General features: G+C 36.3%; 1 protein-coding gene across 27 annotated transcripts in view; it reads left to right on the top strand.

Moving 5' to 3' along the window:
- Positions 1 to 27686, top strand: part of PARD3 (par-3 family cell polarity regulator) — an 815317-nt gene that overhangs the window by 506938 nt on the left and 280693 nt on the right. For 25 of the 27 annotated variants that reach the window (XM_057498383.1, XM_057498384.1, XM_057498380.1 and 22 more), the window contains 2 exons: positions 15527 to 15618; positions 17901 to 17984. In XM_057498383.1, the coding sequence (XP_057354366.1) occupies positions 15527 to 15618; positions 17901 to 17984 (176 nt within the window). The remainder of the gene's footprint in view (positions 1 to 15526; positions 15619 to 17900; positions 17985 to 27686) is intronic. The other 2 variants (XM_057498381.1, XM_057498371.1) reach the window with 1 other exon arrangement.

Genomic DNA, 27686 nt, shown 5'->3' with positions numbered 1-27686 from the left:
GATATGGGATGAAGTCCGGAGGGAGATCACAGATGCCAGAAAGGAGATTACAGAAATGAAACAAACTCTGGAAGGGTTTATAAGCAGAATGGATAGGATGCAAGAGGCCATTGATGGAATAGGAACCAGAGAACAGGAATGCATAAAAGCTGACATAGAGAGAGATAAAAGGATCTCCAGGAATGAACCAATATTAAGAGAACTGTGTGACCAATCCAAAAGGAACAATATCCGTATTATAGGGGTACAAGAAGGAGAAGAGAGAGGAAAAGGGATGGAAAGTATCTTGGAAGAAATAATTGCTGAAAACTTCCCCAAACTGGGGGAGGAAATAATCGAACAGACCACGGAAATACACAGAACCCCCAACAGAAAGGATCCAAGGAGGACAACACCAAGACACATAATAATTAAAATGGCAAAGATCAAGGACAAGGAAAGAGTTTTAAAGGCAGCTAGAGAGAAAAAGGTTACCTATAAAGGAAAACCCATCAGGCTAACATCAGACTTCTTAACAGAAACCCTACAGGCCAGAAGACAATGGCATGATATATTTAATGCAATGAAACAGAAGGGCCTTGAACCAAGGATACTGTATCCAGCACGACTATCATTTAAATATGATGGTGGGATTAAACAATTCCCAGACAAACAAAAGCTGAGGAAATTTGCTTCCCACAAAGCACCTCTACAGGACATCTTACAGGGACTGCTCTAGATGGGAGCACTCCTAGAAAGAGCACAGCACAAAACACCCAACATATGAAGAATCAAGGAGGAGGAATAAGAAGGGAGAGAAGAAAATAATCTCCAGACATTGTATATAGCAGCTCAATAAGCGAGCTAAGTTAGGCAGTAAGATACTAAAGAGGCTAACCTTGAACCTTTGGTAACCACGAATTTAAAGCCTGCAATGGCAATAAGTACATATCTTACAATAGTCACCCTAAATGTTAATGGAGTGAATGCACCAATCAAAAGACACAGAATAATAGAATGGATAAAAAAGCAAGACCCATCTATATGCTGCTTACAAAAAACTCACCTCAAACCCAAAGACATGTACAGACTAAAAGTCAAGGGATGGATAAACATATTTCAGGCAAACAACAGCGAGAAGAAAGCAGGGGTTGCAGTACTAATATCAGACAAAATAGACTTCAAAACAAAGAAAGTAACAAGAGATAAAGAAGGACACTACATAATGATAAAGGGCTCAGTCCAACAAGAGGATATAACCATTCTAAATATATATGCACCCAACACAGGAGCACCAGCATATGTGAAACAAATACTAACAGAACTAAAGGGGGAAATAGACTGCAATGCATTCATTCTAGGAGACTTCAACACACCACTCACCCCAAAGGATAGATCCACCGGGCAGAAAATAAGTAAGGACACGGAAGCACTGAACAACACAGTAGAGCAGATGGACCTAATAGACATCTACAGAACTCTACATCCAAAAGCAACAGGATACACATTCTTCTCAAGTGCACATGGAACATTCTCCAGAATAGACCACATACTAGGCCACAAAAAGAGCCTCAGAAAATTCCAAAAGATTGAAATTCTGCCAACCAACTTTTCAGACCACAAAGGCATAAAACTAGAAATAAACTGTACAAAGAAAACAAAAAGGCTCACAAACACATGGAGGCTTAACAACACGCTCCTAAATAATCAATGGATCAATGACCAAATCAAAATGGAGATCAAGCAATATATGGAAACAAATGACAACAACAACACTAAGCCCCAACTTCTGTGGGACACAGCAAAAGCAGTCTTAAGAGGAAAGTATATAGCACTCCAAGCATATTTAAAAAAGGAAGAACAATCCCAAATGAATGGTCTAATGTCACAATTACCGAAATCGGAAAAAGAAGAACAAATGAGGCCTAAGGTCAGCAGAAGGAGGGACATAATAAAGATTAGAGAAGAAATAAATACAATTGAGAAGAATAAAACAATAGCAAAAATCAATGAAACCAAGAGCGGGTTCTTCGAGAAAATAAACAAAATAGATAAGCCTCTAGCTAGACTTATTAAGAGGAAAAGAGAGTCAACACAAATCAACAGTATAAGAAACGAGAAAGGAAAAATCACGACCACCCCACAGAAATACAAAGAATTATTAGAGAATACTATGAAAACCTATATGCTAACAAGCTGGGAAACCTAGGAGAAATGGACAACTTCCTAGAAAAATATGACCTTCCAAGATTGACCCAGAAAGAAACAGAAAATCTAAACAGACCAATTACCAGCAACGAAATTGAAGTGGTAATCAAAAAACTACCAAAGAACAAAGTCCCCGGGCCAGATGGATTTACCTCGGAATTTTATCAGACATACAGGGAAGACATAATACCCATTCTCCTTAAAGTTTTCCAAAAATAGAAGAGGAGGGGATACTCCCAAACTCATTCTATGAAGCTAACATCACCCTAATACCAAAACCAGGCAAAGACCCCACCAAAAAAGAAAACTACAGACCAATATCCCTGATGAACGTAGATGCAAAAATACTCAACAAAATATTACCAAACCGAATTCAAAAATACATCAAAAGGATCATACACCATGACCAAGTGGGATTCATCCCAGGGATGCAAGGATGGTACAACATTCGAAAGTCCATCAACATCATCCACCACATCAACAAAAAGAAAGACAAAAAACACATGATCATCTCCATAGATGCTGAAAAAGCATTTGACAAAGTTCAACATCCATTCATGATAAAAACTCTCAGCAAAATGGGAATAGAGGGCAAGTACCTCAACATAATAAAGGCCATCTTTGATAAACCCACAGCTAAAATTATATTGAAGAGCAAGAAGCTGAAAGCATTTCGTCTGAGACCGGGAACTAGACAGGGATGCCCACTCTCCCCACTGTTATTTAACATAGTACTGGAGGTCCTAGCCATGGCAATCAGACAAAACAAAAAAATACAAGGAATCTAGATTGGTAAAGAAGAAGTTAAACTGTCACTATTTGCAGATGACATGATACTGTACATAAAAAACCCTAAAGACCCCACCCCAAAACTACTAGAGCTGATATCAGAATACAGCAAAGTTGCAGGATATAAAATCAACACACAGAAATCTGTGGCTTTCCTATACACTAACAATGAACCAACAGAAAGAGAAATCAGGAAAACAACTCCATCCACAATTGCATCAAAAAAAATAAAATACCTAGGAATAAACCTAACCAAAGAATTGAAAGACTTATACTCTGAAAACTACAAGTCACTCTTAAGAGAAATTAAAGGGGACAGTAACAGATGGAAACTCATCCCATGCTCATGGCTAGGAAGAATTAATATCGTCAAAATGGCCATCCTGCCCAAAGCAATATACAGATTTGATGCAATCCCTATGAAACTACCAGCAACATTCTTCAATGAACTGGAACAAATAATTCAAAAATTCATAGGGAAACACCAAAGACCCCGAATAGCCAAAGCAATCCTGAGAAAGAAGAATAAAGTAGGGGGTTCTCACTCCCCTACTTCAAGCTCTACTATAAAGCCATAGTAAGCAAGACAACTTGGTACTGGCACAAGAACAGAGCTACAGACCAATGGGACAGACTAGAGAATCCAGTCATTAACCCAGACATATATGGTCAATTAATATTTGATAAAGGAGCCATGGACATACAATGGTGCAATGACAGTCTCTTCAACAGATGATGCTGGCAAAACTGGACAACTACATGTAGGAGAATGAAACTGGACCATTGTCTAACCCCATATACAAAAGTGAACTCAAAATGGGTCAAAGACCTGAATGTAAGTCACGAAACCTTAAAACTCTTGGAAGAAAACATAGGCAAAAACCTCTTATATATAAACATGAGTGACCTCTTCTTGAACATATTTCCCCGGGCAAGGAAAACAACTGCAAAAATGAACAAGTGGGACTATATTAAGCTGAAAAGCTTCTGTACAGCAAAAGACAACATCAATAGAACAAAAAGGAACCCTACAGTATGGGAGAATATATTTGAAAATGACACATCCGATAAAGGCTTGACGTCCAGAATATATAAAGAGCTCACACGCCTCAACAAACAAAAAACAAGTAACCCAATTAAAAAATGGGCAGAGGAACTGAACAGACAGTTCCCCAAAAAAGAAATACAGATGGCCAACAGACACATGAAAAGATGCTCCACATCACTAATTATCAGAGAAATGCTGATTAAAACTACAATCAGGTATCACCTCACACCAGTAAGGATGGCTGCCATCCAAAAGACAAACAACATCAAATGTTGGTGAGACTGTGGAGAAAGGGGAATCTTCCTACACTGCTGGTGGGAATGTAAATTAGTTCAACCATTGTGGAAACAGTATGGAGGTACATCAAAATGCTCAAAACAGACTTACCTTTTGACCCAGGATTTGCACTCCTAGGAATTTACCCTAAAAATGCAGCAATCAAGTTTGAAGAAGACCACTGCACTCCAGTGTTTATTGCAGCACTATTTACAATAGCCAAGAATTGGAAGCAGCCTAAATGTCCTTCGATAGATGAATGGATAAGGAAGATGTGGTACATATACACAATGGAATACTACTCAGCCATTAGAAAAGGGCAAATCCTACCATTTGCAGCAACATGGATGGAGCTGGAGGGTATTATGCTCAGTGAAACAAGCCAAGCGGAGAAAGAGAAATACCAAATGATTTCACTCATCTGTGGAATATAAGAACAAAGGAAAAACTGAAGGAAAAAAACAGCAGCAGAATCACAGAACTCAAGAATGGACTAACAGGTACCAAAGGGAAAGGGACTGGGGAGGATGGGTGGGAAGGGAGGTAGAAGGGGGGGAAGAAGAAGGGAGGTATTAAGATTAGCATGCATGGGGGGGTGGGAGAAAGGGGAGGGCTGTACAACACAGAGAAGGCAAGTAGTGATTCTACAACATTTTGCTATGCTGACGGACAGTGACTGTAAAGGGTTTTATAGGGCGGACCTGGTATAGAGGAGAGCCTAGTAAAGATAATATTCGTCATGTAAGTGTAGATTAATGATACCAAAAAAAAAAAAATGTAGTTCCTGTGTGGTGACCTCCAATGAGTTCTACACAGGGATATAAAGGCATATAAAAGTGTAGGCAAAGGGTCTGTTTGTGTTTATACAGAGGAACAAAGCCTAATTGGGCTACCCCGAAAATGAACTAAGATACGATATGAAAAAGAACTTCCAACATCAGCACTCTCTGGAAGACTCATGCCAGAAGATGATCATCAAAAAACCCCAACAAAGATCCACGCACTGCTACAGGTGTTGATGCACTCATCCCACCAGCTCCTGGACTTGCCATGGGAATGAAGAAAGAGATATTTAAGCTTTCCTGTGCATACAGTGAAACAAGAAATTTGACTGGATCTATACTGTTGGAACTCATCCAAGAATTAGGAGAAGTGCAAATTGTAGTTCTCCAAAATCTTACAACTACAGACTATTTACTGTTAAAAGAACATAAGGGATGTGAACATTCCCCAGGAATGGGTTGTTTTAATTTGTCTGATTTCTCTCAGACTGTTCAAGTTCAGTTGGACAATATCCACCATATCATAGATAAGTTTTCACAAATGCCTAAGGTGCCTAACTGGTTTTCTTGGTTTCACTGGAGATGGCTGGTAATTACAGGTATGCTTTGGTTATGTAACTGTACTCCTATTATGTTAATGTGTGTGTGTGCAATTTAAGTAGTAGCTTAAAACCTATACATGCTGAAGTTACTCTACAAGAAGATATGTCAAAGAAATAATCAATCTTACCATGTTTTCTTCTGCCTGCTACTTCTATAGCTTTTCTTCTTCCTTCCTAATTACAACCCTTAAATAGAATTCGTGCCTCTTATCGAATTTACTGAGTATCATAATTCTTCCAAGTGGTAAAGATACCTCAAGACAAATGCTGGGCATAGAAGCCACAGGGCATAAATATGCAAAGAAATAAAAAGCTAACCTTTTCAAACAATAAGGCTTCTCTCTCACTTACCAACTTTACATTTCCCTGTATGGACCCGGAAGATGACTGGTTAGCCAGAGACGGGTAAGATTCCTCAAGGGAGGAACAACCTAAGACAGCCACAGTAGCAGGGGGGTCATCAGGTGAGAAATTGGGGATGAACAGGGGTGAGGCTTAGAACCTCACACCCCCTGTTCTGAGAGAAATCCTCTGAACACGTGGATGTTTTATTGCCCTTGTCTAGCTTGGATTAACACATAGTCTGCAGTAACACACCTGATCATCTACATTTGCTCTCTTACAACACTAAACTATTTTTCTACCTTTATCTTGTATCTACCTATCACTTCAGCATTTTATAAAAAATAATAATAATAAAGAGGGAAATGTGGTATCCACATATAAATCAAGTATAAAAATCAAATGAGTATTCATATTTGAACTGACTGTTTATAGTTCATAATGCATAAGCAAAATCGAAAGTTTCTGTGATGACTGCCCTTGTACTGTTCACCATGTAACGTATTCACTATGTAAGAATTTGTTCTCCATGTAAGAACTTGTTCGTTATGCTTCAGAAGATTGGAGACTGATGAAAATTAGGCTTGGGATGGATTAATGATTGTGCATTGAATATTTACTCCCCTATACAGAATTTTATTGTTGTTAACAACCATTTGATCAATAAATATGAGAGATGCCCTCACAAAGAAAAAAAAAAGTACACACTTCCAATTGTAAAATAAATAAGTAACCGGGATGTAATGTATAGCATAAGGAATATAGTCAAATTATTTTAACAACTTGGTATGGTGATAGCTGGTACCTAGAATTATCATGTATATGAATGTTGAATCACTGTGTTATACACCTGAAACTAATGTAATACTGTGTGTCAACTACCCTTCAATAAAAAATTATTATCAAAAAAAGAAAAAAAAGACCATGAAGTTGAGTCTTTTTTTAGCAATATAATTGAATCAATTAACATATTTCATTGTTGAGAATAATAATAAAAACACTTGAGGAAAAATATTGTGAATTTGTTTAACAACTACCCTCAGAACTTTGATTTCCTTTTGTACATCCTGAATGTAAACATCAAAGATAGGTACGTGGGGGATTTAAGGAGGCAGCTGTAGCCTTAGCTTATATAAAATGTTTTGAAAATGATAAACTTTCATAAAATTGTAGACTTTTCTTTCCAGTAATAACTATTCAGAATATTTAGTTCCCTGGAACTCAGAGTTTCAAGATAAGCATGCAGGTGACTGGTTTCCAGGTGAAATTGTGTCAATGTTCCTGAAAGCAGAGCGTGTTGCTTCTGTTTTTCTTCTTTTATAAATACGGCAGTTACAGAATGTGTCCTCCTGTTTCATATGGTGGGTAATGGAGGCAGGATTCAGTTTTTAAGTGGTTGAATGACAAAATCTGTACTTCTCTGCAGTAGCATCTCATGTTTTGGGGGAGATAAATATATATATGTATGTATTTAGGATATATATATATATTTAAAAATCTGTGAATGTAGAAAAGATTCTTAGTATGCAAGTGCGAAGAAATACAACTGTATAACTTTTTTTTTTTTTTGGTAGATAATTATTTTTTATTTAAGGGTAGTTGACGCACAGTATTACATTACATTAGTTTCAGGTGTACAACACAGTGATAAAACATTTATATACATGACAATTCTAGGTTTCAGCTATCACCCTACCAAGCTGTTACAATATCTTGACTATATTCCTTATGCTATACATTACATCCCAGTTACTTATTTATTTTACCATTGGAAGTCTGTACTTTTTTTTTCCTTTTTTTTTTTTTTTGTGAGGGCATCTCTCATATTTATTGATCAAATGGTTGTTCACAACAATAAAATTCTGTATATGGGAGTCAATGCTCAATGCACAATCGTTAATCCACCCCAAGCCTAATTTTCGTCAGTCTCCAATCTTCTGAGGCATAACAAACAAGTTCTTACATGGAGAACAAATTCTTACATAGTGAATAAGTTACATAGTAAACAGTACAAGGGCAGTCATCACAGAAACTTTTGGTTTTGCTCATGCATTATGAACTATAAACAGTTCAAATATGAATACTCATTTGGCTTTTATACTTGATTTATATGTGGATACCACATTTCTCTCTTTATTATTATTATTTTTAATAAAGTGCTGAAGTGGTAGGTAGATACAAGATAAAGGTAGAAAAATAGTTTAGTGTTGTAAGAGAGCAAATGTAGATGATCAGGTGTGTTACTGCAGACTATGTGTTAATCCAAGCTAGACCAGGGCAATAAAACATCCATGTATGCAGAAGATTTCTCTCAGAACGGGGGGGTGAGGTTCTAAGCCTCACCTCTGTTGATCCCCAATTTCTCACCTGATGACCCCCCTGCAACTGTGCCTGTCTTAGGTTGTTCCTCCCTTGAGGAACCTTACCCGTCTCTGGCTAACCAGTCATCTTCCGGGGCCATACAGGGAAATGTAAAGTTGGTAAGTGAGAGAGAAGCCTTATTGTTTGAAAAGGTTAGCTTTTTATTTCTTTGCATATTTATGCCCTGTAGCTTCTATGCCCAGCATTTGTCTTGAGGTATCTTTACCACTTGGAAGAATTATGATACTCGGTAAATTTGATATGAGGCACGAATTCTATTTAAGGGTTGTAATTAGGAAGGAAGAAGAAAAGCTATAGAAATAGCAGGCGGAAGAAAACATGGTAAGATTGATTATTTCTTTGACATATCTTCTTGTAGAGTAACTTCAGCATGTATAGGTTTTAAGCTACTACTTAAATTGCGCACACACATTAACATAATAGGAGTATAGTTACATAACCAAAGCATATCTGAAATTACCAGCCATCTCCAGTGACACCAAGAAAACCAGTTAGGCACCTTAGGCATTTGTGAAAACATCTATGATATGGTGGATATTGTCCAACTGAACTTGAACAGTCTGAGAGAAATCAGACAAATTAAAACAACCCATTCCTGGGGAATGTTCACATCCCTTATGTTCTTTTAACAGTAAATAGTCTGTAGTTGTAAGATTTTGGAGCGCTACAATTTGCACTTCTCCTAATTCTTGGTTGAGTTCCAACAGTATAGATCCAGTCAGATTTGTTTTACTGTATGCACAGGCCAGCTTAGATATCTCCTTCATTCCCATGGCAAGTCCAGGAGCTGGTGGGATGAGTGCATCTACAGCTGTAGCAGTGCATGGATCTTTGTTGGGGTTTTTTGATGATCATCTTCTGGCATGAGTCTTCCAGAGAGTGCTGATGTTGGAAGTTCTCTTTCATGTTGTATCTTAGTTCATTTTCGGGGTAGCCCAATTAGGCTTTGATCCTCTGTATAAACGCAAACAGACCCTTTGCCTACACTTTTATATGCCCTTTATACCCTTGTGTAGAACTCATTGGAGGTTACCACACAGGAACTGCCCTTTTTTTTTTGTTTTTTGTTTTGTTTTTTTTTTGTTTTTGGTATCACTAATCTACACTTACATGACGAGTATTATGTTTTCTAGGCTCTCCCCTATACCAGGTCTCCCCTATAAACCCCTTTACAGTCACTGTCCATCAGCATAGCAAAGTGTTGTAGAATCACTACTTGCCTTCTCTGTGTTGTAGAGCCCTCCCTTTTCTCCTACCCCCCCATGCATGCTAATCTTAATACCCCCCTACTTCTCTGTATAACTTTTTTTAAGTTAAAAAGATAATTATGAGTTTAGCGAAATGTATTTTTCTTAAAATACGTAGTTCATGTGATTGCTTGTGATGTTAGAATGGACCATCCATTGGTCCTGTAAGGGTTTTTTCAGTCAAGGTGTAGCCATTATTTTATTAGCAATATGGAAGGAAATGAGATTATTAATTTTTCCTAGAAGGAGATAACAAATAGGTCACATAGTGCCTTTATCAACACTTGTCTAATAAGAATTTCTAACTTGAACTAAAACTCATCCTTCTCATACAACCTTGTCAAATACTCACTTTCTCTCATTCTTTTCTCTCTTTTGACTCTATCTTTTTGAACAATTTGCTTAGGTCAGTATACTATGGTAGGAAAAGGGTTAACAAAATTTTTTCCCTCTTCTGCATGAGAATTTAAACTTTCTGTTTTGACTGCTTTTTCTGGAAACCTGGTAAAGTTTCTATCCACTGCCTTTGTATGGCCCAGGTGACCTCTGGTTAGTAAATTGCATCTATACTGGAAACACTATAAATATCTGACAAGCATCTATGCCTGTGGTGTCTTTATTATAGGAGATGTGGGCTTCTTTGTGGTGGGAGGCTTTTAAGCCAGGGTAGTACTTGCTGCCAGCTGATGGGCATCTCTTTCCTTTTCCTGAGCTGCCAACAGGGGACCCACAAAAAGAGCCCCTGGACAGCTGTGCGGACTCCTCCCCCCAAGGACTGAAGTGGGAGGCTGCTTTGCTGGCAGATTGCCCGGCTAGTAAATCTGATTCACTGGCCTGTGGGGGTCTTGAGAGTCTGCACGTTTAGTTGGCCTTAAAGAGCCCCTTCACCCTGGTGGGCATTTCAATATGTAGTCAGAATGAAAATACATAATACTAGAAGACTGAATAAAAAACCCAGCAGTCTCTGTTTCTACCCTCCTAGTTACCCCTGTCCCTCTCTGTAGAGGCACCACCTTTCTATTTATGCAGATGTTTGTTCTTTTATTTACTTTCTTCTTTTGCATAAAATGTTTATGTTGCTCTTTCCTGGCCACCAGTGATTGACATCTATTGACTCATCCTTATGAAAGATGAGAGTTTTTTCTGTCACGCCCGTTTCACTTTCCATGTCCCCCTCCTCTCAGTATTCCATCAAAAGTTCAGGTAAAATTGATAGTAAGTGTTACATTATATGACAGTGTAAGAGCTGGTCACTGCATAACCAGATAGCTAATCTGATGAAATTTCCTCTCGTACACATTTTCTTTTGTTGTTCATGAAGACAATTGCTTTTACTTTAAAAAAAATATTTTTTTTCTCTGTATTTTTAATTCCCACCCTCCCCTCCATTACCCCAACTATTCTCTACTGGATCTGTCAAAATTATTTTCCAAATGTTCTGAAATACCGTGCCAGTTATTAATTTCTCTTTTCTTATGGAGATTGACTTCCCATATCTGTTGGTCTTGCTTCTCTAATTTGAACTAGTTTCTGTTTCTTTGGGCTATCTTTTCACTTTATTCTGGGACTCTCTTTGTGTTCTGTCCATTGTTTTAATGAATTTCCTGGATTTGCTGGTGTACTTCCAAAAATAGATTCATATGAAAGGGTCCATGGGAAGTAAAGATTTGGCATGTGTGAAGGTTTTTTTTTTTTTGCAGTTTTCACACTCAATCATTTTGTTTGGTTGGGCATAGAGTTCTACACTGAACAATACTTTTAACCTTGATGTGGAAGGTATGACTCTTTCATCTAGTAGATTTAATGTTAGTGTTAATAAGACATTGTTATCATAGAGCATCTGCTAATGGTATTCCTAATTTTAGTTTGCTAGTAATCAATCATACAGGTGGCACCATTTGGCAATACTTAGATTAAACACTGTCATTGGGAGATAATGCTCCATGGTTCTCTTGCATGTTTGTATATCCTGAGTATAGAGGTTTTTGTTCGGACTGTCCTTTGGAGGGTGTGTGCACAGCAAACAGCCTTTGGAGATCAGTGTAGTCTCTCCTATTGCCACAGTGAGCAGGCATGCTTACTGCCTATTTAAGAGATTCAGGTTCCTAAAGCTCAACTTTCTTCTGTGTGTGCCAGTGTCCCCTGGCCCTCTTCCCATCACCTATGAGTATTTTAGCTTGAGAAACCAGTTCATAAAAGAATGATGCTCTGGCTACTGCTGTTGCTGTAATAAACTGCCCTTTGTCTCTGACCCAGGAGTCTCTGTTGTTGTTCAAGTGTTCATGAAGATCTGGCAGACTGACTTAGGGACTTTCAAGTAGGGTAAAATCATAGACCCTTCACAATTCTATTTTCTCTTTGAAAATTTCCTTAGCCAGAAACCCATCGTGTTTTCCTTCTCCTGCCATTTACTTGATTGGATATAGCATTTAGTTGTTTATACATATACGTATTGTATTTTCTCATTCCAAAGGCATTTTACAATGAAAGTACTTTGTATACAGCAGAGCACAACAAATACTAGGTTTTGTGCAAGTATCTAAAATATTGATGATTCATTTTGTATTTAATTGAGTAGGTAATATGTTTAATATTGTATTGCAGGGCACTAGGTATGAAGGGATGATATGCATTCTTAAAATATCTTATAGTTGTGTGACATTACCTTAAAACTTTTGTTAAGGTATGGTTTATATGTCATGTGCTTATTACTTATTTCACTTTTCAATAACAGCTAACATTTATTGAGCAATTACTGTGTGTCAGGAACTATGTTGTTATTGTTACATGGATTATTTTACTTATTCTCAGTAGTCTTAAGACGAAGATATTTTCATACTTTACACTGAAGGTGATCCTCCCTAGAGGAAAGGGCTACTTAACATGCTCCTAATGCCCATTAGGTTCCAGTTTTATCCAGTTTCCTTTCAAAATATAGAAATAAATAAAAATATACAAGAGAGTATATATCTTGCTTAAGTGTATAAAATTGGCAAATGGTAGAGTTGGTATTCACAGCCAGGTGTGTTTAATTCTTGAACCCAAGCTCTGAACCACTACACTCTGCTAGAGCATGGAGAGAAGGGAAAGGAGAAGTACATTGACTCACCTGGAGTTTTTTTAGCACTCTGTAGTTTAAATTAGTGCTAGGCCTTCAATATCAATTTAATATATAATAATAAACAAGCTTCATTGGCTATGGTTGTAATGGAATTCATTGTATAACTCTTGGTAAAAGAAACTGTGTTCAGTCACAGCTTTTTAAGAGCATAAAACAAAATAAAACAATATGGAAGCTGATATTTAGACATCCAGAAGTTGGAAAATTCTAAGTTGTGGTTCCCACAGTCATTGCAGCTCAGCCTGAGGACAGTGAATGTTGCAGTCTAAACTGAACACCATACCCTGCTGCATGAAATAATATTCTGCCTGCCTCTGGGGGCCTGATAATGGCCACTGAGGGAATGATGGATGTGTAATTTACCAGTTACTGTTTTCTCACCGTAGTTTTGGGTACTTCATTTATGGAGCTGTTTCAGAGTGCAACATAGGTGTTTCATCCAGTTGTACGTCATGGTGGCATTTCAGTCGTGCTCCAATTATTGATGAAACCTGAAACAAAATGCCTTTAATGTGAAAGATTATCTTTGTGTTTCGATCTGATTTATAAACAATCACTTTGCCATCATCCCTGTCTCCACTCCCCATGGAAGAGCATAATTTTGGGAGTTCTTGTTTGCATTCAAAATATGGATCTTAGGTTCAAGATCCCGGGTAAACTTTGACATGTGACATGTGCTGGTACATAGAAGAGATAGTGACTAGAAGTGCACAGCAGAGTTTCTCAAAACACAGGATCATCAGTGTTAGGTAGCTTGGCTCCTTGCAGTGCTCCACCACTGAGGAACACCCGGAGCGTATCTACACCTCATAAGGAGTACGTGGTGCATTCAGCTTCTCATTTTGGTAGCGCCTCAGAGGAAATGTCAGGTGGGCATTACCAACTGCTCTGCCTTGCCTTAATATTGCTTCAGTAATTTAGAGTGTGGTGTGACACTGACCTATAACCTTTGCTTATCATTTTCTTGATTGATATCTTCATTGATGGCACATAAATTTCAACTATGAGTCTCTCAGATTCATGGTGAAAAATGTAAAAATTTCTCTAGTGGTAGCCTCTGATATAGGTGGTTTAATAAGTTCACATATAAAATCACTTATCAAATTATGGTAGAACGGTCATACTTAATAACATATATAAATATATACATGCACACTTACACATGCACACACACACATATACAATACACATACATTTTCAAAAAATAGATTAAGTAAATTTTATTTAGTTATTTGGAAGCTTATTACCTCAGACATTCCTAGGGATGATTCTGTGTTCACCAGCAAAACATTTACAGAGTACCACTAGGTGCCAGATGCTTTGGATCCAAGGTGAAGCACACATGAGCCTTTTAGCCACTGTTTGGAGATTCTGAGTTTTTAAAAAATATTCTCATTTGGTTCACAAGGCCATTGATATCAGGCACGCATTTCTGTCACCACTCACATGATCCTGAAGAGCCAGTTGTCTGCTAGTGAGCTCCTTGATGGAGACGTGAGCACCCTGATGAAGGAAGGCCTGTTCTTTGGTGGCATTGTATTTATTTCTCTGAACGTTCACATTTTTTCCACATGTAGAAATGGCAGACCATTGTATTACCCAGTTTGTACAATGTGTTGTTGGAACACAATTTTTACAAAATACTGCCTTTGTAAAAGGTGGAATGGGGCAGCTTGTATTACTGCTTGTGACATTCCCTGTGTGTGGTCCTTCGCAATCGAAGCAGAGGTGCTTCTTTACAGCTAAGCTCTTAAAGCCTTTACAGCTATCTCTAAGTAATCAGTCAGTCGGTGTAGGCTAAGCCAGTTTTTATGTTAGATTTCACAGGATGAAGGATGTCAGTTTAGGATCGTACTTACTGCACACTCATTTTGAAAAACTGTTTTAAGTAGGGACGTGGCACTGACAAATAGGACTTTGAAGAGTCTGATCGTCTGTAAAGTTTATAATGGTGTCTGTGTGATTAATGGGCTTAATATATAAATCAAGTAATATAGAAATCAAATGTATGAAGATTTGTGACTTGATTGTCTCCCCTACTTCTCTGATGTTTGGTCAAGGATAGAAGGATTAAAGCCATAAAAAGTCCCTACAGCTCACGACCACCCTCACATGGTTTCGGTGTCCCAGGACTCAAAGATAGATGATGATCATGTGCTGAACCCCCTACTCAGAATTCTTCAGATGTTCATTTACTCAGTAAATATGAGGAGTGCCTTCTTGGCATGGCTCTTGAGCTGTTACGCCTTGAGTCCCCTGGCTGGTCTGTTCAGGTCTTCGATATCTCATCGCGTTGCCTCCTTAATCTGCGGGTCGGAGACAGGGAGGAGGCCAGCAGGTGTCACCTGTTTGGTTAGGAAAAATTTTAAATATGCATTCGTAGTACCATGTACATTATTTATTAATATATTCTAACATTACAGTTATATATAATTACTTCCAAAAGCATACACCAAAAAGTGAAAGTGATGAAGGTAAGTTAGCATAAGTAGATGTTCTAATTATTTCTTTCCTTACTGCAGTGGTATCTTGTTCACTGGGATATGCTAACTCAGGGGACTATTGCTTTAAAGTGCAGCTTTTCATATACACATGCCCATCTTATCACTGAAGGTGATCCTCCCTAGAGGAAAGGGCTACTTAACATGCTCCTAATGCCCATTAGGTTCCAGTTTTATCCAGTTTCCTTTCAAAATACAGAAACAAACCTGACACTGAGTGTGCTTCTCTTTGTGTTGTGCCGTCTCTAGGATGAGGATGGGGGAGAAGAAGACAACGGCCGCGTTGAACCCGTTGGGCATGCTGACACTGGTTTGGAGAACATACCTAGCTTTTCTCTGGAGTAAGTTACTGATGATTTCTACTAAACGTGTCATACACTGATAGCAGCAAGTGTTCCGAAAGCTTATGGCATGCAGAATGTTCGTGCTTAAAACATGCCTTGCATTGCTCCATTTTCCAAAGAGCATCTTATATCTGTTGAGTGAACTACCCAATGTGAGAAGAATAGCATGGAAATTCACATGCGCCTGTCCTGAGTTCCATGTCTTGGCAAATACTATTAAATTGTAATGTCAAATAGTATTTGATTGGAAGTGTGTGTTACGTTAACAGCAATTAAACTGTTTTCAGACTGCTTTGTATGTCAATGTTGGATCATTTGTTTGTTCTTCAACTTTGTTAAACTAAAAAAATATTGCAGACATACTTACTTGGAAAACTAGTTGGATTATGTAAGCATTAGTTATTTTAGTATAGATTTTTTTGATTCAAAAAAACAGAATCAGGATGTTTGATACACACTTGGAGGTCATAGGTTGGGGATGTTGATCATGATTTTAAGTATAAAAGGATAAGGAAAAACTTTCCTACATCATCACAACTTTACAATTATCTTAAATATTGGCATATTTAAATGGAAGGTATTCTCAGGAACTCTCCCTTGATAGTTTAGCACAGGGTGGGCCATCATTATGAATTTTTTTTTTTTTTTTTACTTTTCATAAAGGTTTGGGGGTGGTTCTAAATATTAACATCTAAACTCTTAATTCTTTCTTCTGTTGGTCTCCCAAAGGAGGGCTCTAAGAACCTTCTCAGTGAAATTAAACAGGTTCTAGAATCAAATGATATTTGGATATACAGCAACCAGAACTCTCAATTTACATATAAGAAATACTTGCTATGTCCTGGTTGTTTCTAGAAAGAATGTAGAATAAATTATTAAAGTTTACCATACTATTCTTAATTGACCAACAGATGATTAAGTATGTGTTAAAATGGTATTAACAGTATCTAAAATAGGATGTTACAAAATTCTGTGTAAACAGAAAAAAATTAAAATTCACTAAAATAGAATTTATTAGCAAATATTTTGGCAGTATGGCAAATTTTTATTTTGATCTAATTAGTATAGTGATTAAATCTACATATATAATTTCTGTTTTAAGTTAATTTGCTTGATGTCTCTATCTTTAATTTTATTTATTCTTTGTATTTTATAACCAGGACATTAAAAGCATATAGGATAACCTCAGGTTTTTTTTTAAGAAATGCAGTTGAAGAATTGGCATTTTCCATTATATGAAGTCAATACTGTGATCTTTGTCAAATCCATTGGTAATCATATATGGCTGTTCAGGTTGCTTAAACTAGATATTTAATTGAAATACTGTTGCCAACTATTGATTGTTAGGTAACTACTGCTTAGATTTCTATGCAACACACACACACACACACACACACACACACACACACACACACACATGCACAGAAAAATATACAAAGAAAGGAAATATTATTTAAATGGTTTAGAAAATGTATGTTCTCTGAATGACATCAATTTTCATCAAACTAGGGCTTATTATATTAATAGCAAAGTAGTTTAGTTACGTAATAGAAGTAACTATGTTACTTACATGTAGTTTTATGACTTTAAGTTCAACTGCAAACACTTTTGTGAAAATTACTTGATTTTTAGTGGGTATCTTTCAGCCTGGGTAAAGGAATTTCATACCCTGCACTTGAAGTGTGCACAGCAGTTTAGGACATGGAGACTTTTCATTGTTGTGGAACAGTGGGATGTAAGGATAGTTGGATCGTATCTGGAGTGTCGTTTACACAGGCAAAAACTTTGGCCTGACTGGATTATTGGAAGTGTCTATAATGTGACTTATGTAGGAGCACTTAGCAAATTCTAAAGCACTATGCTGCCAAAACAGCTTTATTAAGTTCATTCTCGTAGTCCTTGAAATAGATATTGGGATGGAAAATTTTCAGTAGATGTCTAGAGATTTGACTTGCAGAATGTGTACTTGTATTGCACAGAAGAATGTGGTCAGAGAGACATGGTTCTGTCTCATTTTTAATGTAGTTATTTTTGATGATTGCTCTCCCTCCATGCCATCAGACTAGTGTTCAGGTATGTAGTGTTTAATGTTGCTTCATCACCATGCTTATATTCCAGAATGTGTATGTCTATGCGTGTGTGCTTGGTAGGATTTTTGTTTTGTTTTCTTCTATTGTTTGTTGTGTGTCTGTATTGTTGCGGTTTTTTGTTTTGTTTTGTTTCGGTTTTGGTTTGTTTACAGTACACGTTCATGCTGCTCATTCATCATTGTCTCACAGTGATATGGTAAAGCTCGTACAAGTCCCCAACGATGGAGGGCCTCTGGGAATCCATGTAGTGCCTTTCAGTGCTCGAGGCGGCAGGTAATGTATCTTGGAGGTTTTTCATTGATCATTATGTGCAGTGTTTTATCTTCATTTCTTCTCAGATATAGACTGGTGAGGATTTAGCATATGCTTAATAGATATATTTTCAGTTGGGGCAACTACTGCTTCCTTCATACACATATATCATCTTCACAGAAAGCATTTAGACTGATGAAGAAATAGAGCATTTAAATTATCCTAATAATTTTATTGTTCATTACATGTGTGCAAACATTTCACTTTGTCCTAAATTGATAATAGACTTTGGAGTCAGAACTCCAGCTGAATTTGAAAAGTTACGAGTGAGCTTAAAACAATATTCTGGGGGGAAAAGAAATGTATCCAATAAAAATTGTCTGGATAACTTAGGTAATGATTCAAATTAAACTCATTTCTGTGTTTATTTCATTCTTTAATTGTAAAAGATTTTTGTGGTTACATTTGAAATTTTAAAAAGTTAGGCAAGATTTATTTCCTACTACTTGGGCTTGTGATTCCTTTCCTCCAATCTCCACACTCCCAAATGTCAATATTTTCTTTTGTTTGTTTAATATGACTTCATTACTTTAGAGAACATATATCTTTTAAAACTTCAAATGTTATATGAGTTTCTTTTATTCTGCTTTTTCTTTTTCTGTGCAAGAACTATTGTTGTTGGGTTTTTTTTTGTTAATATTTCAAGTAGTGTGAATTGATTTTGCAATTAGTGGCTGATACATCTTTATCCTCAGTAAGTAAAGTGAGTGGCCACCTTCTCCTAAGCATTAACCTGCACACATGTAACTTTTTGAATCTTAAATGCATCATCTCTTACATACCTGTCTAACAGTTACCCAGGGAAATATATTTATGAACTCTTTGGCATCTTATTTTGAACTTCTTTTTTCTCATTATCATTTTATGTATTTATTTTTTACTTTAACTTCCTTTAGACTGGGAGAAGCAAGGGGGAAACTGGATGGTAGCCTTAGACCAGTGACAGAATTTAGAGCATAGTTTAAATAGTTGCCAAGGGATTATAAGCATCTAGTGTGTTGTAAGAGACAGTTGTAAGACCACTTAAAAACATATGATCAGATTGTCTAATTTTTTTAATTGAATATTTGAACTACTTGAATAATTGAATAATTGTATTACTTTCCTGGTAGATGTTCCTAAATGTAGTATGTCCAGATTTCATCTCTTTGGGAAAAAATGCTTTATGCAATGTCTAGAGGCTGAAACTTTGATTTACCAGAGCTCTGCTGGAATATGAGGCTTGAATATTAGTGTTACATTCTACCAAGCTGTGAAATTCACCCTGAATTTTGGGGTGGTGTTATATTCACAGAATTGTAGCTGCTTTCACTTTTCCCTCCTTCTCTTCTTTTTTTATTTTTAAACTCTGGAGAAACATTGAAATTCCTTCAAAGAACTTTCAGTTAAACAATCCTAGTTGTTTACAAAGTGGCCCTTGCCTTCATTTCCCTTAAAAAATACAATTTTAAATGATCTCAAAAGGTAAAATGCATGGATTGTAGCTTCCCATTATTCACATGCCTTAGGAATGTAACTCATCACAAGTGAGATTTACTTGTGTATGTACCAGTTTGAATCGGTATTTATTTCTCTTTCTTGTTGAAGTATAGTTGATATATAATATTATAATAGTCTCAGTTGTACAACATAGTGATTCGACATCTATAAACATTACAAAATGCTCACCATAATAAATCTATTACCATCTCTCACCACATAAAGTTAGTAATGTATTATTGTCTATGTTCCCCTTGTTGCATGCTATATCCCCATGATTTACTTATTTTATAACTGGAAGCTTGTACCTTTCGACTCCCTTCATCCATTTCACTATCTAGTAGCCTCCTGTCCTCTGGCAACTACCAGTCTATTCTCTATATCTAAGAACCTGATTTTGTTCTGTTTTGTTTTTTAAAGCCCACCTAAAAGTGAAATCGTATGGTATTGGTCTTTCTCTAACTTATTTCGCTTAGCATAAAACAGTCAAGGTCCATCCATATTGTCACCAATGGCAACATTTCATTTCTAATGGTTGAATAATACTCCATTGTATATATGTAGCACATCTTCTTTATCCATTCATCTATTGATGGACACTTAGGATGCTTCCATACTTTGGGTTTTGTAAATAATGCTGCAGTAAACACAGAGGTGCATATGTCTTTTCAAGTTAGTGTTTTCATTTTCTTTGGATACATACTCAGAAGTGGAATTGCTAGATTATATGGTAGTTTTATTCTTAATTTCTTGAGGAAACTATGCTGTTTTCCATAGTGACTGCACCAGTTTACATTCCTACCAACAGTGCATGAGGATTTCCTTTTTACCACATCCTTGCAAACACTTATTATTTCTTGTTTTTTTGATAATAGCGATTCCAAGAGGTGTGAGGAAATAATATTGTGATGTTGACTTGCATCTCCCTGATGATTGCGGTGCTGAACACCTTTTCATGTGCCTCTTGGCCATCTGTATGTCTTTGGAGAAATGCCTCATCAGATATTCTGCCCATTTTAAAATCAGATTATTTGATTTTTTTGTTGAGTTGTATGGGTTCTTTATATATTTTGGACATTAACCCTTTATTGGGTGTATCATTTGCAAATATATTCTCTTATACAATAGGTTGACTTTTCATTTTGTTGATGCTTTCCATTGCTGTCCAGAAGCTTTTTATTTTGACATAATCCCACTTGTTCATTTTTGCTTTTGTTTCCGTTGCCTGGGGAGACATCCAGAAAAAAGTTACTAATGCTAATGTTCAAGAATGTACTGCCTATGTTTTCTTCAGTCATCATCTTGTATGTTACTCAACATTAAAGTTAACTGATCCCTATCCAGAACCCTTTATTCACAATTTCATTATCCTAAAGTCAGTTTTCACTTCATACATACTGCATTTCCTCCTGATTTAAGCACCAATAATAACTTTTTAATTTAAATCACAAATGCTACTACTTTCAGGAAGGTGAAGCCAAAAAATTGTCATTTCATTTGGCAGAAAAAACACGTTTTATTTTATGTATTTACTTTTATATTTCTAGGACCTAACCCATAGGTATTGCTCAGTAAAGCTTCCTCCATAAAGGAATGAATGAACCTGTGACTATCCATGTAAGCTGCGGCATGACTGTATTAGACCTAAAACAGTAAGGACATGCTGAGCTTCATAGTTGTTCCTAAGTTTCCTGAGGCTTTCTAATTACATAGGAATATGATTGTGATGTAATGTAAAGTATTTAAAAAGTAAGATACAAAATGATATAGTGAAATAGAGGCTGGGCTTATGAATGTATAAGATTTTATATTTGGTTTTAAAGGACTTAAAGTGTGATTGAGAAGTATGTCCTTAAAAGAATCTATACCAGGTGCCAGAAGAACTCTGTACATGTGCCATAGTGATTTCGAGGAAATTGGTTATGGGATATGCTATGGTAAACCCTTAGTGAAGCAGTGGAACTTGATCTGTGCTTTGAAGAAAATAGAGGATGTGTGCTTGTGATGTTCTAGGAAGATATTCTTTCCAGGAAGAGAATATGTGAAAGGAAGATACTCCCCAAAATGTGCATGATTGGGTAAGAAATAATGTCAGTGAATTTGAGAGAGAATGTTCTAGAAGATAGCACTGGAAAAATTGTTATAAAGCACTTTGTGAATGACCTGTGAGAGACTTCATTCTGTAAATAGTAAAGAAGTTGTCAAAGGTTTTCAAGATATACAATTGTATTTTTTTTTTAAATAACTATGATGATTCTACTTGGACTCCATAGTCGAACTTATAGTAGATATTCTAATCTTTCCCCTTTTGGAAACAAATATGTCCAAAGCACATTACTGTTAATAAAGTACAGTCTGCTTTTCTGGGGATTTTCTATAATGCATGTTTTCCCTTGATATGCATTCGTCTTATTCTTAAACCTGTGGCCCTTCGAATTTTCTTTCATATTATTTTTTCTTATGCAAATAGTAATTGTTTGTGTTTATTTTATTAGGCAAGATATTTTACAGTCTATTATCTACCAGGCACCATTGTTGGTTCTAGGCATCCTCTAGATCAGGGGTTGGCAAACTGTCAGTAAAGGGTCAGGTAGTCAATATTTTTGGCATTGTGAGCCAACATGTTTCTACGGCAGGTATTTAATTCTGCCATGGCAGCACAAAAGCAGCCATAGACAACACATAACCAGATGGGCTGTGTGCCAGTAAAGCTTCATTTACCAAATGTGGCAGGCTAAATTTTGTCTCAGAGCCGTAATTTGCCAGTCCTGTTCCAGAGAACCAAACAGATAAAAACGCCTGCCATCTTGGATTTTACATTCTAGTGTTTTTCATATGTAAAATTCCCTTCTCCTCTGTTCCCTATTCATATTATTTGTGGAGCAAGAGTCCAAAACTTCATTTTGATAAGAAAGCCTCTTTATTATAATACGTATTGCAATATATATTATTTCCTACCAGCACACACCCCTAATTCTAAGGAATTCCTAGAAAAAGAGAATCTACATAGAAGAAACAACCTCACTTAACATCCTCTAATTAGTTAACGTGTCCTCATAGAACTCCTCTTCCCGATTCTGACTGTCAGTCATGAGACTTAAGGAAAACTCTCAAGTTAGGAAAACACCCTTGGTAAGAGGGTGTGTGTGTAGGGGGGTGTTTCTAGCTTTCTGCTACTGGCTTGTGCTGGCCAATGCCCTACTTACTAATTACTTCTCAACTTTTTATCAGCATACCATCATTTGATTTAATTATCATTTTTATTCTAAATGAATTTTTGAACCATTTATCTTCAATTTAATATATTTAACATATCAGGTGAAGGATCAACACCAAACTTTTTCAATTGCTGTATTAAAGTTTCTTTTCATGACATTTTTTCTTGACTTATTTTCTTACATTACTGTCCCTTAGACCCACTATCTGAACTGAAAAAAACTATATATTTAAAAGAATATTTGATAATGTTTAGGGTTTTTGAGTTGAAACAAAAGTGACCCTACTGGAAAATATATTTTCCTGTGATCAGATTGATATGGAAAATGATTAAATATATTTTTTCTGCATCATAGATGTACACATTGAGTAATTGTGCTCTGAAATAAAAACTAAGATTTTTATAAAGTTTTTAACTATTCAGTCTATAAGAGTAGTTGGCAGACATCTTTAAGCAGTCTTGAGAAGTAACATACTCCTCTGTTTTTTTTTTCATTTAATCAAAATCTGAGCTTGGCTCTTCGTCCAAAGATTAACATGGTTTTAGTTATTGTTAATTATAATTCTTAGCTCACCTGACCTATACTTTAATACTTTTTGCTTTATAAACAGTATAAATGAAAAGTTCATTTTCTTCCCAGAATTTCTAGTTAGAAATATTGTATAACCTGTCTGTGTCAGTTGGCGGCAGATGGAGCCCCATGCTGTCATGTATTGGCAGAGAGGGTTTGATAGGAACAGTCCATGTTTTAAGTCCAGAGATACCTGGGGTGGAACCTGGCTCTGTCTTTCTCATAAGTATGATCTGGGCAAATTAGCTTTGCCTAGCCTCAGTCTTCACACCTGAGAGATGGGACACTCCTGTGACTTTAAGAAAATATATGTAATTATAAAACACATTTAGCGAGGTACTCGGTAGTGGCAGCTAACAGAATGGTATTTTATCATCCACTTCTTTTCCTGTTTTGTGCCTGAAAAATCTCTCCATGTTGCTTGGTGTTCTCATTGTGTAGATGGGTGCTGATGAGTCTGTGTAATAGCGGGAAATGATCGATTTTGTCTTCTATCATGAATCGAGATGAGAATTTACTGTGATACAAATTTGAAAATCCCAGTATACCCTAGTTTAGTTAGTTGGGTGCATATGTTAATGAAGAATTACAGCCAGTCAGAATTCATGAACTAGCTCAGATAAGAAAAGCTTTATTTGAGGTTCTCAGTTCTCTTTATTGAGGTAAGAAGAGCCTTCCTTTGAGCCTTTTCAGTTCACTCTGTTTCAGTTCGCTGTAGAGTTTCAAAATTATATATCATTTTTAAAAGAATAAATATGCTCTTGAACTTTGAGTACTCAATTTTAGTATAGTTACTTTCAAATCAACACAATTTAACTTGACTGATGGAATCTGTAGCCTTTCATCTGGAGAGTTCTTGGTTGTGCATTCTCAGCTACAGACTTTGTTGTAATAAAGAGCCACAATAAATGCATGTTTTAGAAAAGTGTTTTACCATTAGAGAAATCTTGCTACTTTAAATCTTGTAGTATTATGCCTGTCATTTATGCCCTAATCTGAAGAAATCCTCTGGTTTTATTTACCCTTTTTTGGTCTACTTCATGTCATCCATTAAAGATTACAAAAAAGAATCAATATTTTATTTGAACCTGGAATTCCTTTAAACTTTCTTCTGTACCTGTCCACTGCTGTGGTTTTCAGGCATCAAATGTAGATGATTGCTGCCTCTCATGTTCAGTTTCTCAGTGAGGTGCGAAGTCCTCGTGGTATAACAGCCTTCCCATTTCTACTCTGCCTCACTATGGTTGTGTTTATACTGTGTCAGCATTTAGGGATGATCATTTCCATACAGCTGGGTGGCATTTGTAGGAGTTTAGATTATCAAAGCAAAACTCAGACTTGCTTAGCCAATTTAGATGTCAATAAAACATTTGTTACTTATTTTCAGTTTTATCATTGGCTGTAATTTATACTTTGAATTGAAAATGTTAACATGTATGACTGAGTTTGTTTTAATTAAGTATATAATTAAGCTAATGAACCTTGTAAAAATGTAGTGGTGCAATCTTTAATATAATCTAAGCAGTTAAATTTCTAATTATGCTTCCAAAATCATGCAAAAAGATGCAGCATTTCAACTGCTTGCTTTCTGTGGCTGTATTCTGTGCCTTTGCCTTGTTTTGGTAAGAAATATTAGTGAAAAACCACGAGGAGGAAGGGCTTCAAGGATGTATTTATTTGTATATTTTTTATTTTAGGAAATTTATTTGGAACTGCAATTTGTACCTAGTGGACATACTGTTTTTTTTTCCCTAAATTTTGAAAATGACATAGGTCACAGTGGAAGAGTTGGTTCGGAGATGTTTCAGATGTACCAGGAAAATATCCATTTGCTTTAAAAGTCCATGTGCCAAGTTGGGTTTACATTGGATTCATATGGGAGGTGAAGGAGACTCTCACATGCTCCATACTCCATAGACATACCTTCATAAATCTGCCCTGCCACATTAAGAAATGTGCCAAGTCTTCCTCTGTGTGTGCCAGCACAACCAGTCTGGAGTGGTTCTGCTCCTGGGCTGTTTCCCCAAGCAGAGCTCACTCGAGCCCTTTATTTCTCTCTTCCTTCTTTTGTTTTTTGCAAAGTGGTTTCTTCTGGTGGGAAATGGTTTCATCTAATAAAGAATTCTGGTACCAACTGGCAAGAGGAAAGACTCTTCTCTATTCCAGCATATTGACATGCCACAATGTTCTGAACTTCATTAGCTTCATTTATTTTCTCAAATAAATGCTATAGGATCCACACCACCATGGGTAGTCAACTAACATTTGTTATATATACCTATCTATAACCAAACATTTATTTTTTATTATACTATTTGAGAAGCCTTTAACTTAAGGGAGGGGGGTGTATGCAGATATATCTGCTCACGCACACACATTTGTCAGGAAGACGAAAGTCACTTACTACGTCTTGTTTGACTCCCCTTCAGGGAGCACTTCTCATTCTTGGTCTAGCTGTTAGGTTATCAGCTCAGTTTTCTTGGGAAGTTTTTTTGATGGTTAATTCCCATCCCTTTTGTAATCATTTTCACCTAGTGAAGCAAATGAGATAATTTTGCAGATTGTACCACTTTACTTTTAAATTAATCCATTCTTTTTAAGAGGATCATTCTAATAGTGTGGTCAAGTACTTAGAAATCAGCAGGCTGCTAACTTCTCCTTAATTCAGGCTGTTCCCTTGATTCCTGATCACTTGCTGTCATTCAGGGTGAAATTCTTCCTCTTCTGCTCCCCTGACCCCAGTCAATTCTCCAGTCTGTAGCACTGAGAAAAAGGATTCTGAGATTTTTGCAACTATTTTAACAACAATGGATTTTAAAGCTCATTTAATAAATGTTCTATTCTTCTGTTGTATTTCTTGTTAAAGTGTTAGTGTATTTATTTATGATTTGCAACGTTTTTACTGTATGTTAGGATTGCCGATGCATTTGGCCATATTTGGAGGCTTCTTCAGAAAGACAGTCCACTCAGTAGATGAAGCATACCATGCTTTCTCCTTTGGATTATGATTCTAGAATGATTCTCATGAAAAAAATACTAGATATAAAAAAGAAAAATGATTATCAAGATGAACATAAATCCACAGACTTACCCATCTAAAAAGTATGGCTGCCACTTACAGAATTAAGTTACAGATTTCAAAGTTATTTTAAACTGTCATAAAATACTGAAAGGATCTATCAGAGGTAAATTCATAAATTCAAACACATAATCGGTACTAGTTAACTGCACAGTAATTTCCATGAAACAATGTGTGTATGTATTGCTTTTTTAAAATACGCAGTCTATTTCAGAGTACATAAAAACGCAGTAATCATTAGTTACTTTAGATGGTAGAAATGGTGTAACCATATTGAGAAATCTGTCATCATTTTACCAGTGGCAAATGAATAAATTAGCTGGAGTGACTTTTGAAAGAGCCCATTTTTATTGCAGGGGCTGAGTTCACATACTCTAACAAAGCATTCTTGGACTGCAGAGGTGGCTTTTAGCAGCAGGTGGCATGGCATGTGTGTGGCTGTGGGATGGTTACCAGTGGGCAGCTGAGCTCTTTCCCTTCCAGCTGTCCTTTTATGGTGCTGCTTTGATGGTGATGTGGCCACATGACTTCTCCTGGTTCCAGGATTATTAATAACTGCAATTTAATTTGATTTCTCAAATTATTTTGTCCCATCTGACAGAGTCATAGATAAATCTTAATAATTTGATTCCTTTGATAGAATGCTTTGTTCATCTGTACAAACTTAAATAATAGGGAGTCCAAGGAGATAGATTGTTGGCATGATGACATTTTGACAATAACTCAATTATTGGTAGCATAGTGTGGAGTCTCTTCCTTCCAAATATGTATGGACTCAGAGAGTCAAGTTGCTCATGTAGCTGTTTCAGGGTGCTCTATCCTTACCTTTGAGCTGAAGAATTTTTCTGTTTATTTGGTTTCAATATATGGTAGTAAGTGGCTAAAAATCACCTATGCACTATTGATTTTATCAGTCACTAAGAATTTTAGATTCTTGCACTATTAGGTGCAAATCTTCAAATGGTAAAATTACAAAAGGCAATTTAAATATTATCTCCTCTTATTGTTCTTTCAAGTTGGAACACTTGACCCTAGTAAAACACAATGCTTATTTACTATATCTAGTAATAAAAATTAGGAAGTTAAATTATGACACTATAAATATTCATGAAAGAAACAAGGTTAATCTGCCAAATAACAAGCAGAAAAGGACCTTTGCTTAGTTCAATTCATTTCAGTTCAATCATATATTTGGTATATATGATACCTTTGTGGAAAAAAAAAGTTATTAATCTAAATTTCATTTTACCTGTATTCTGTTTTGGAAAAAGCTTATTAAAAATATGAGACTTGTTTGCCTCAGCTAGACCTAAATCA

This window comes from Manis pentadactyla, chromosome 3, assembly GCF_030020395.1.
Source record: "Manis pentadactyla isolate mManPen7 chromosome 3, mManPen7.hap1, whole genome shotgun sequence".
Lineage (NCBI taxonomy): Eukaryota > Metazoa > Chordata > Mammalia > Pholidota > Manidae > Manis > Manis pentadactyla.
This window is presented reverse-complemented; position numbering and strand designations above follow the sequence as displayed.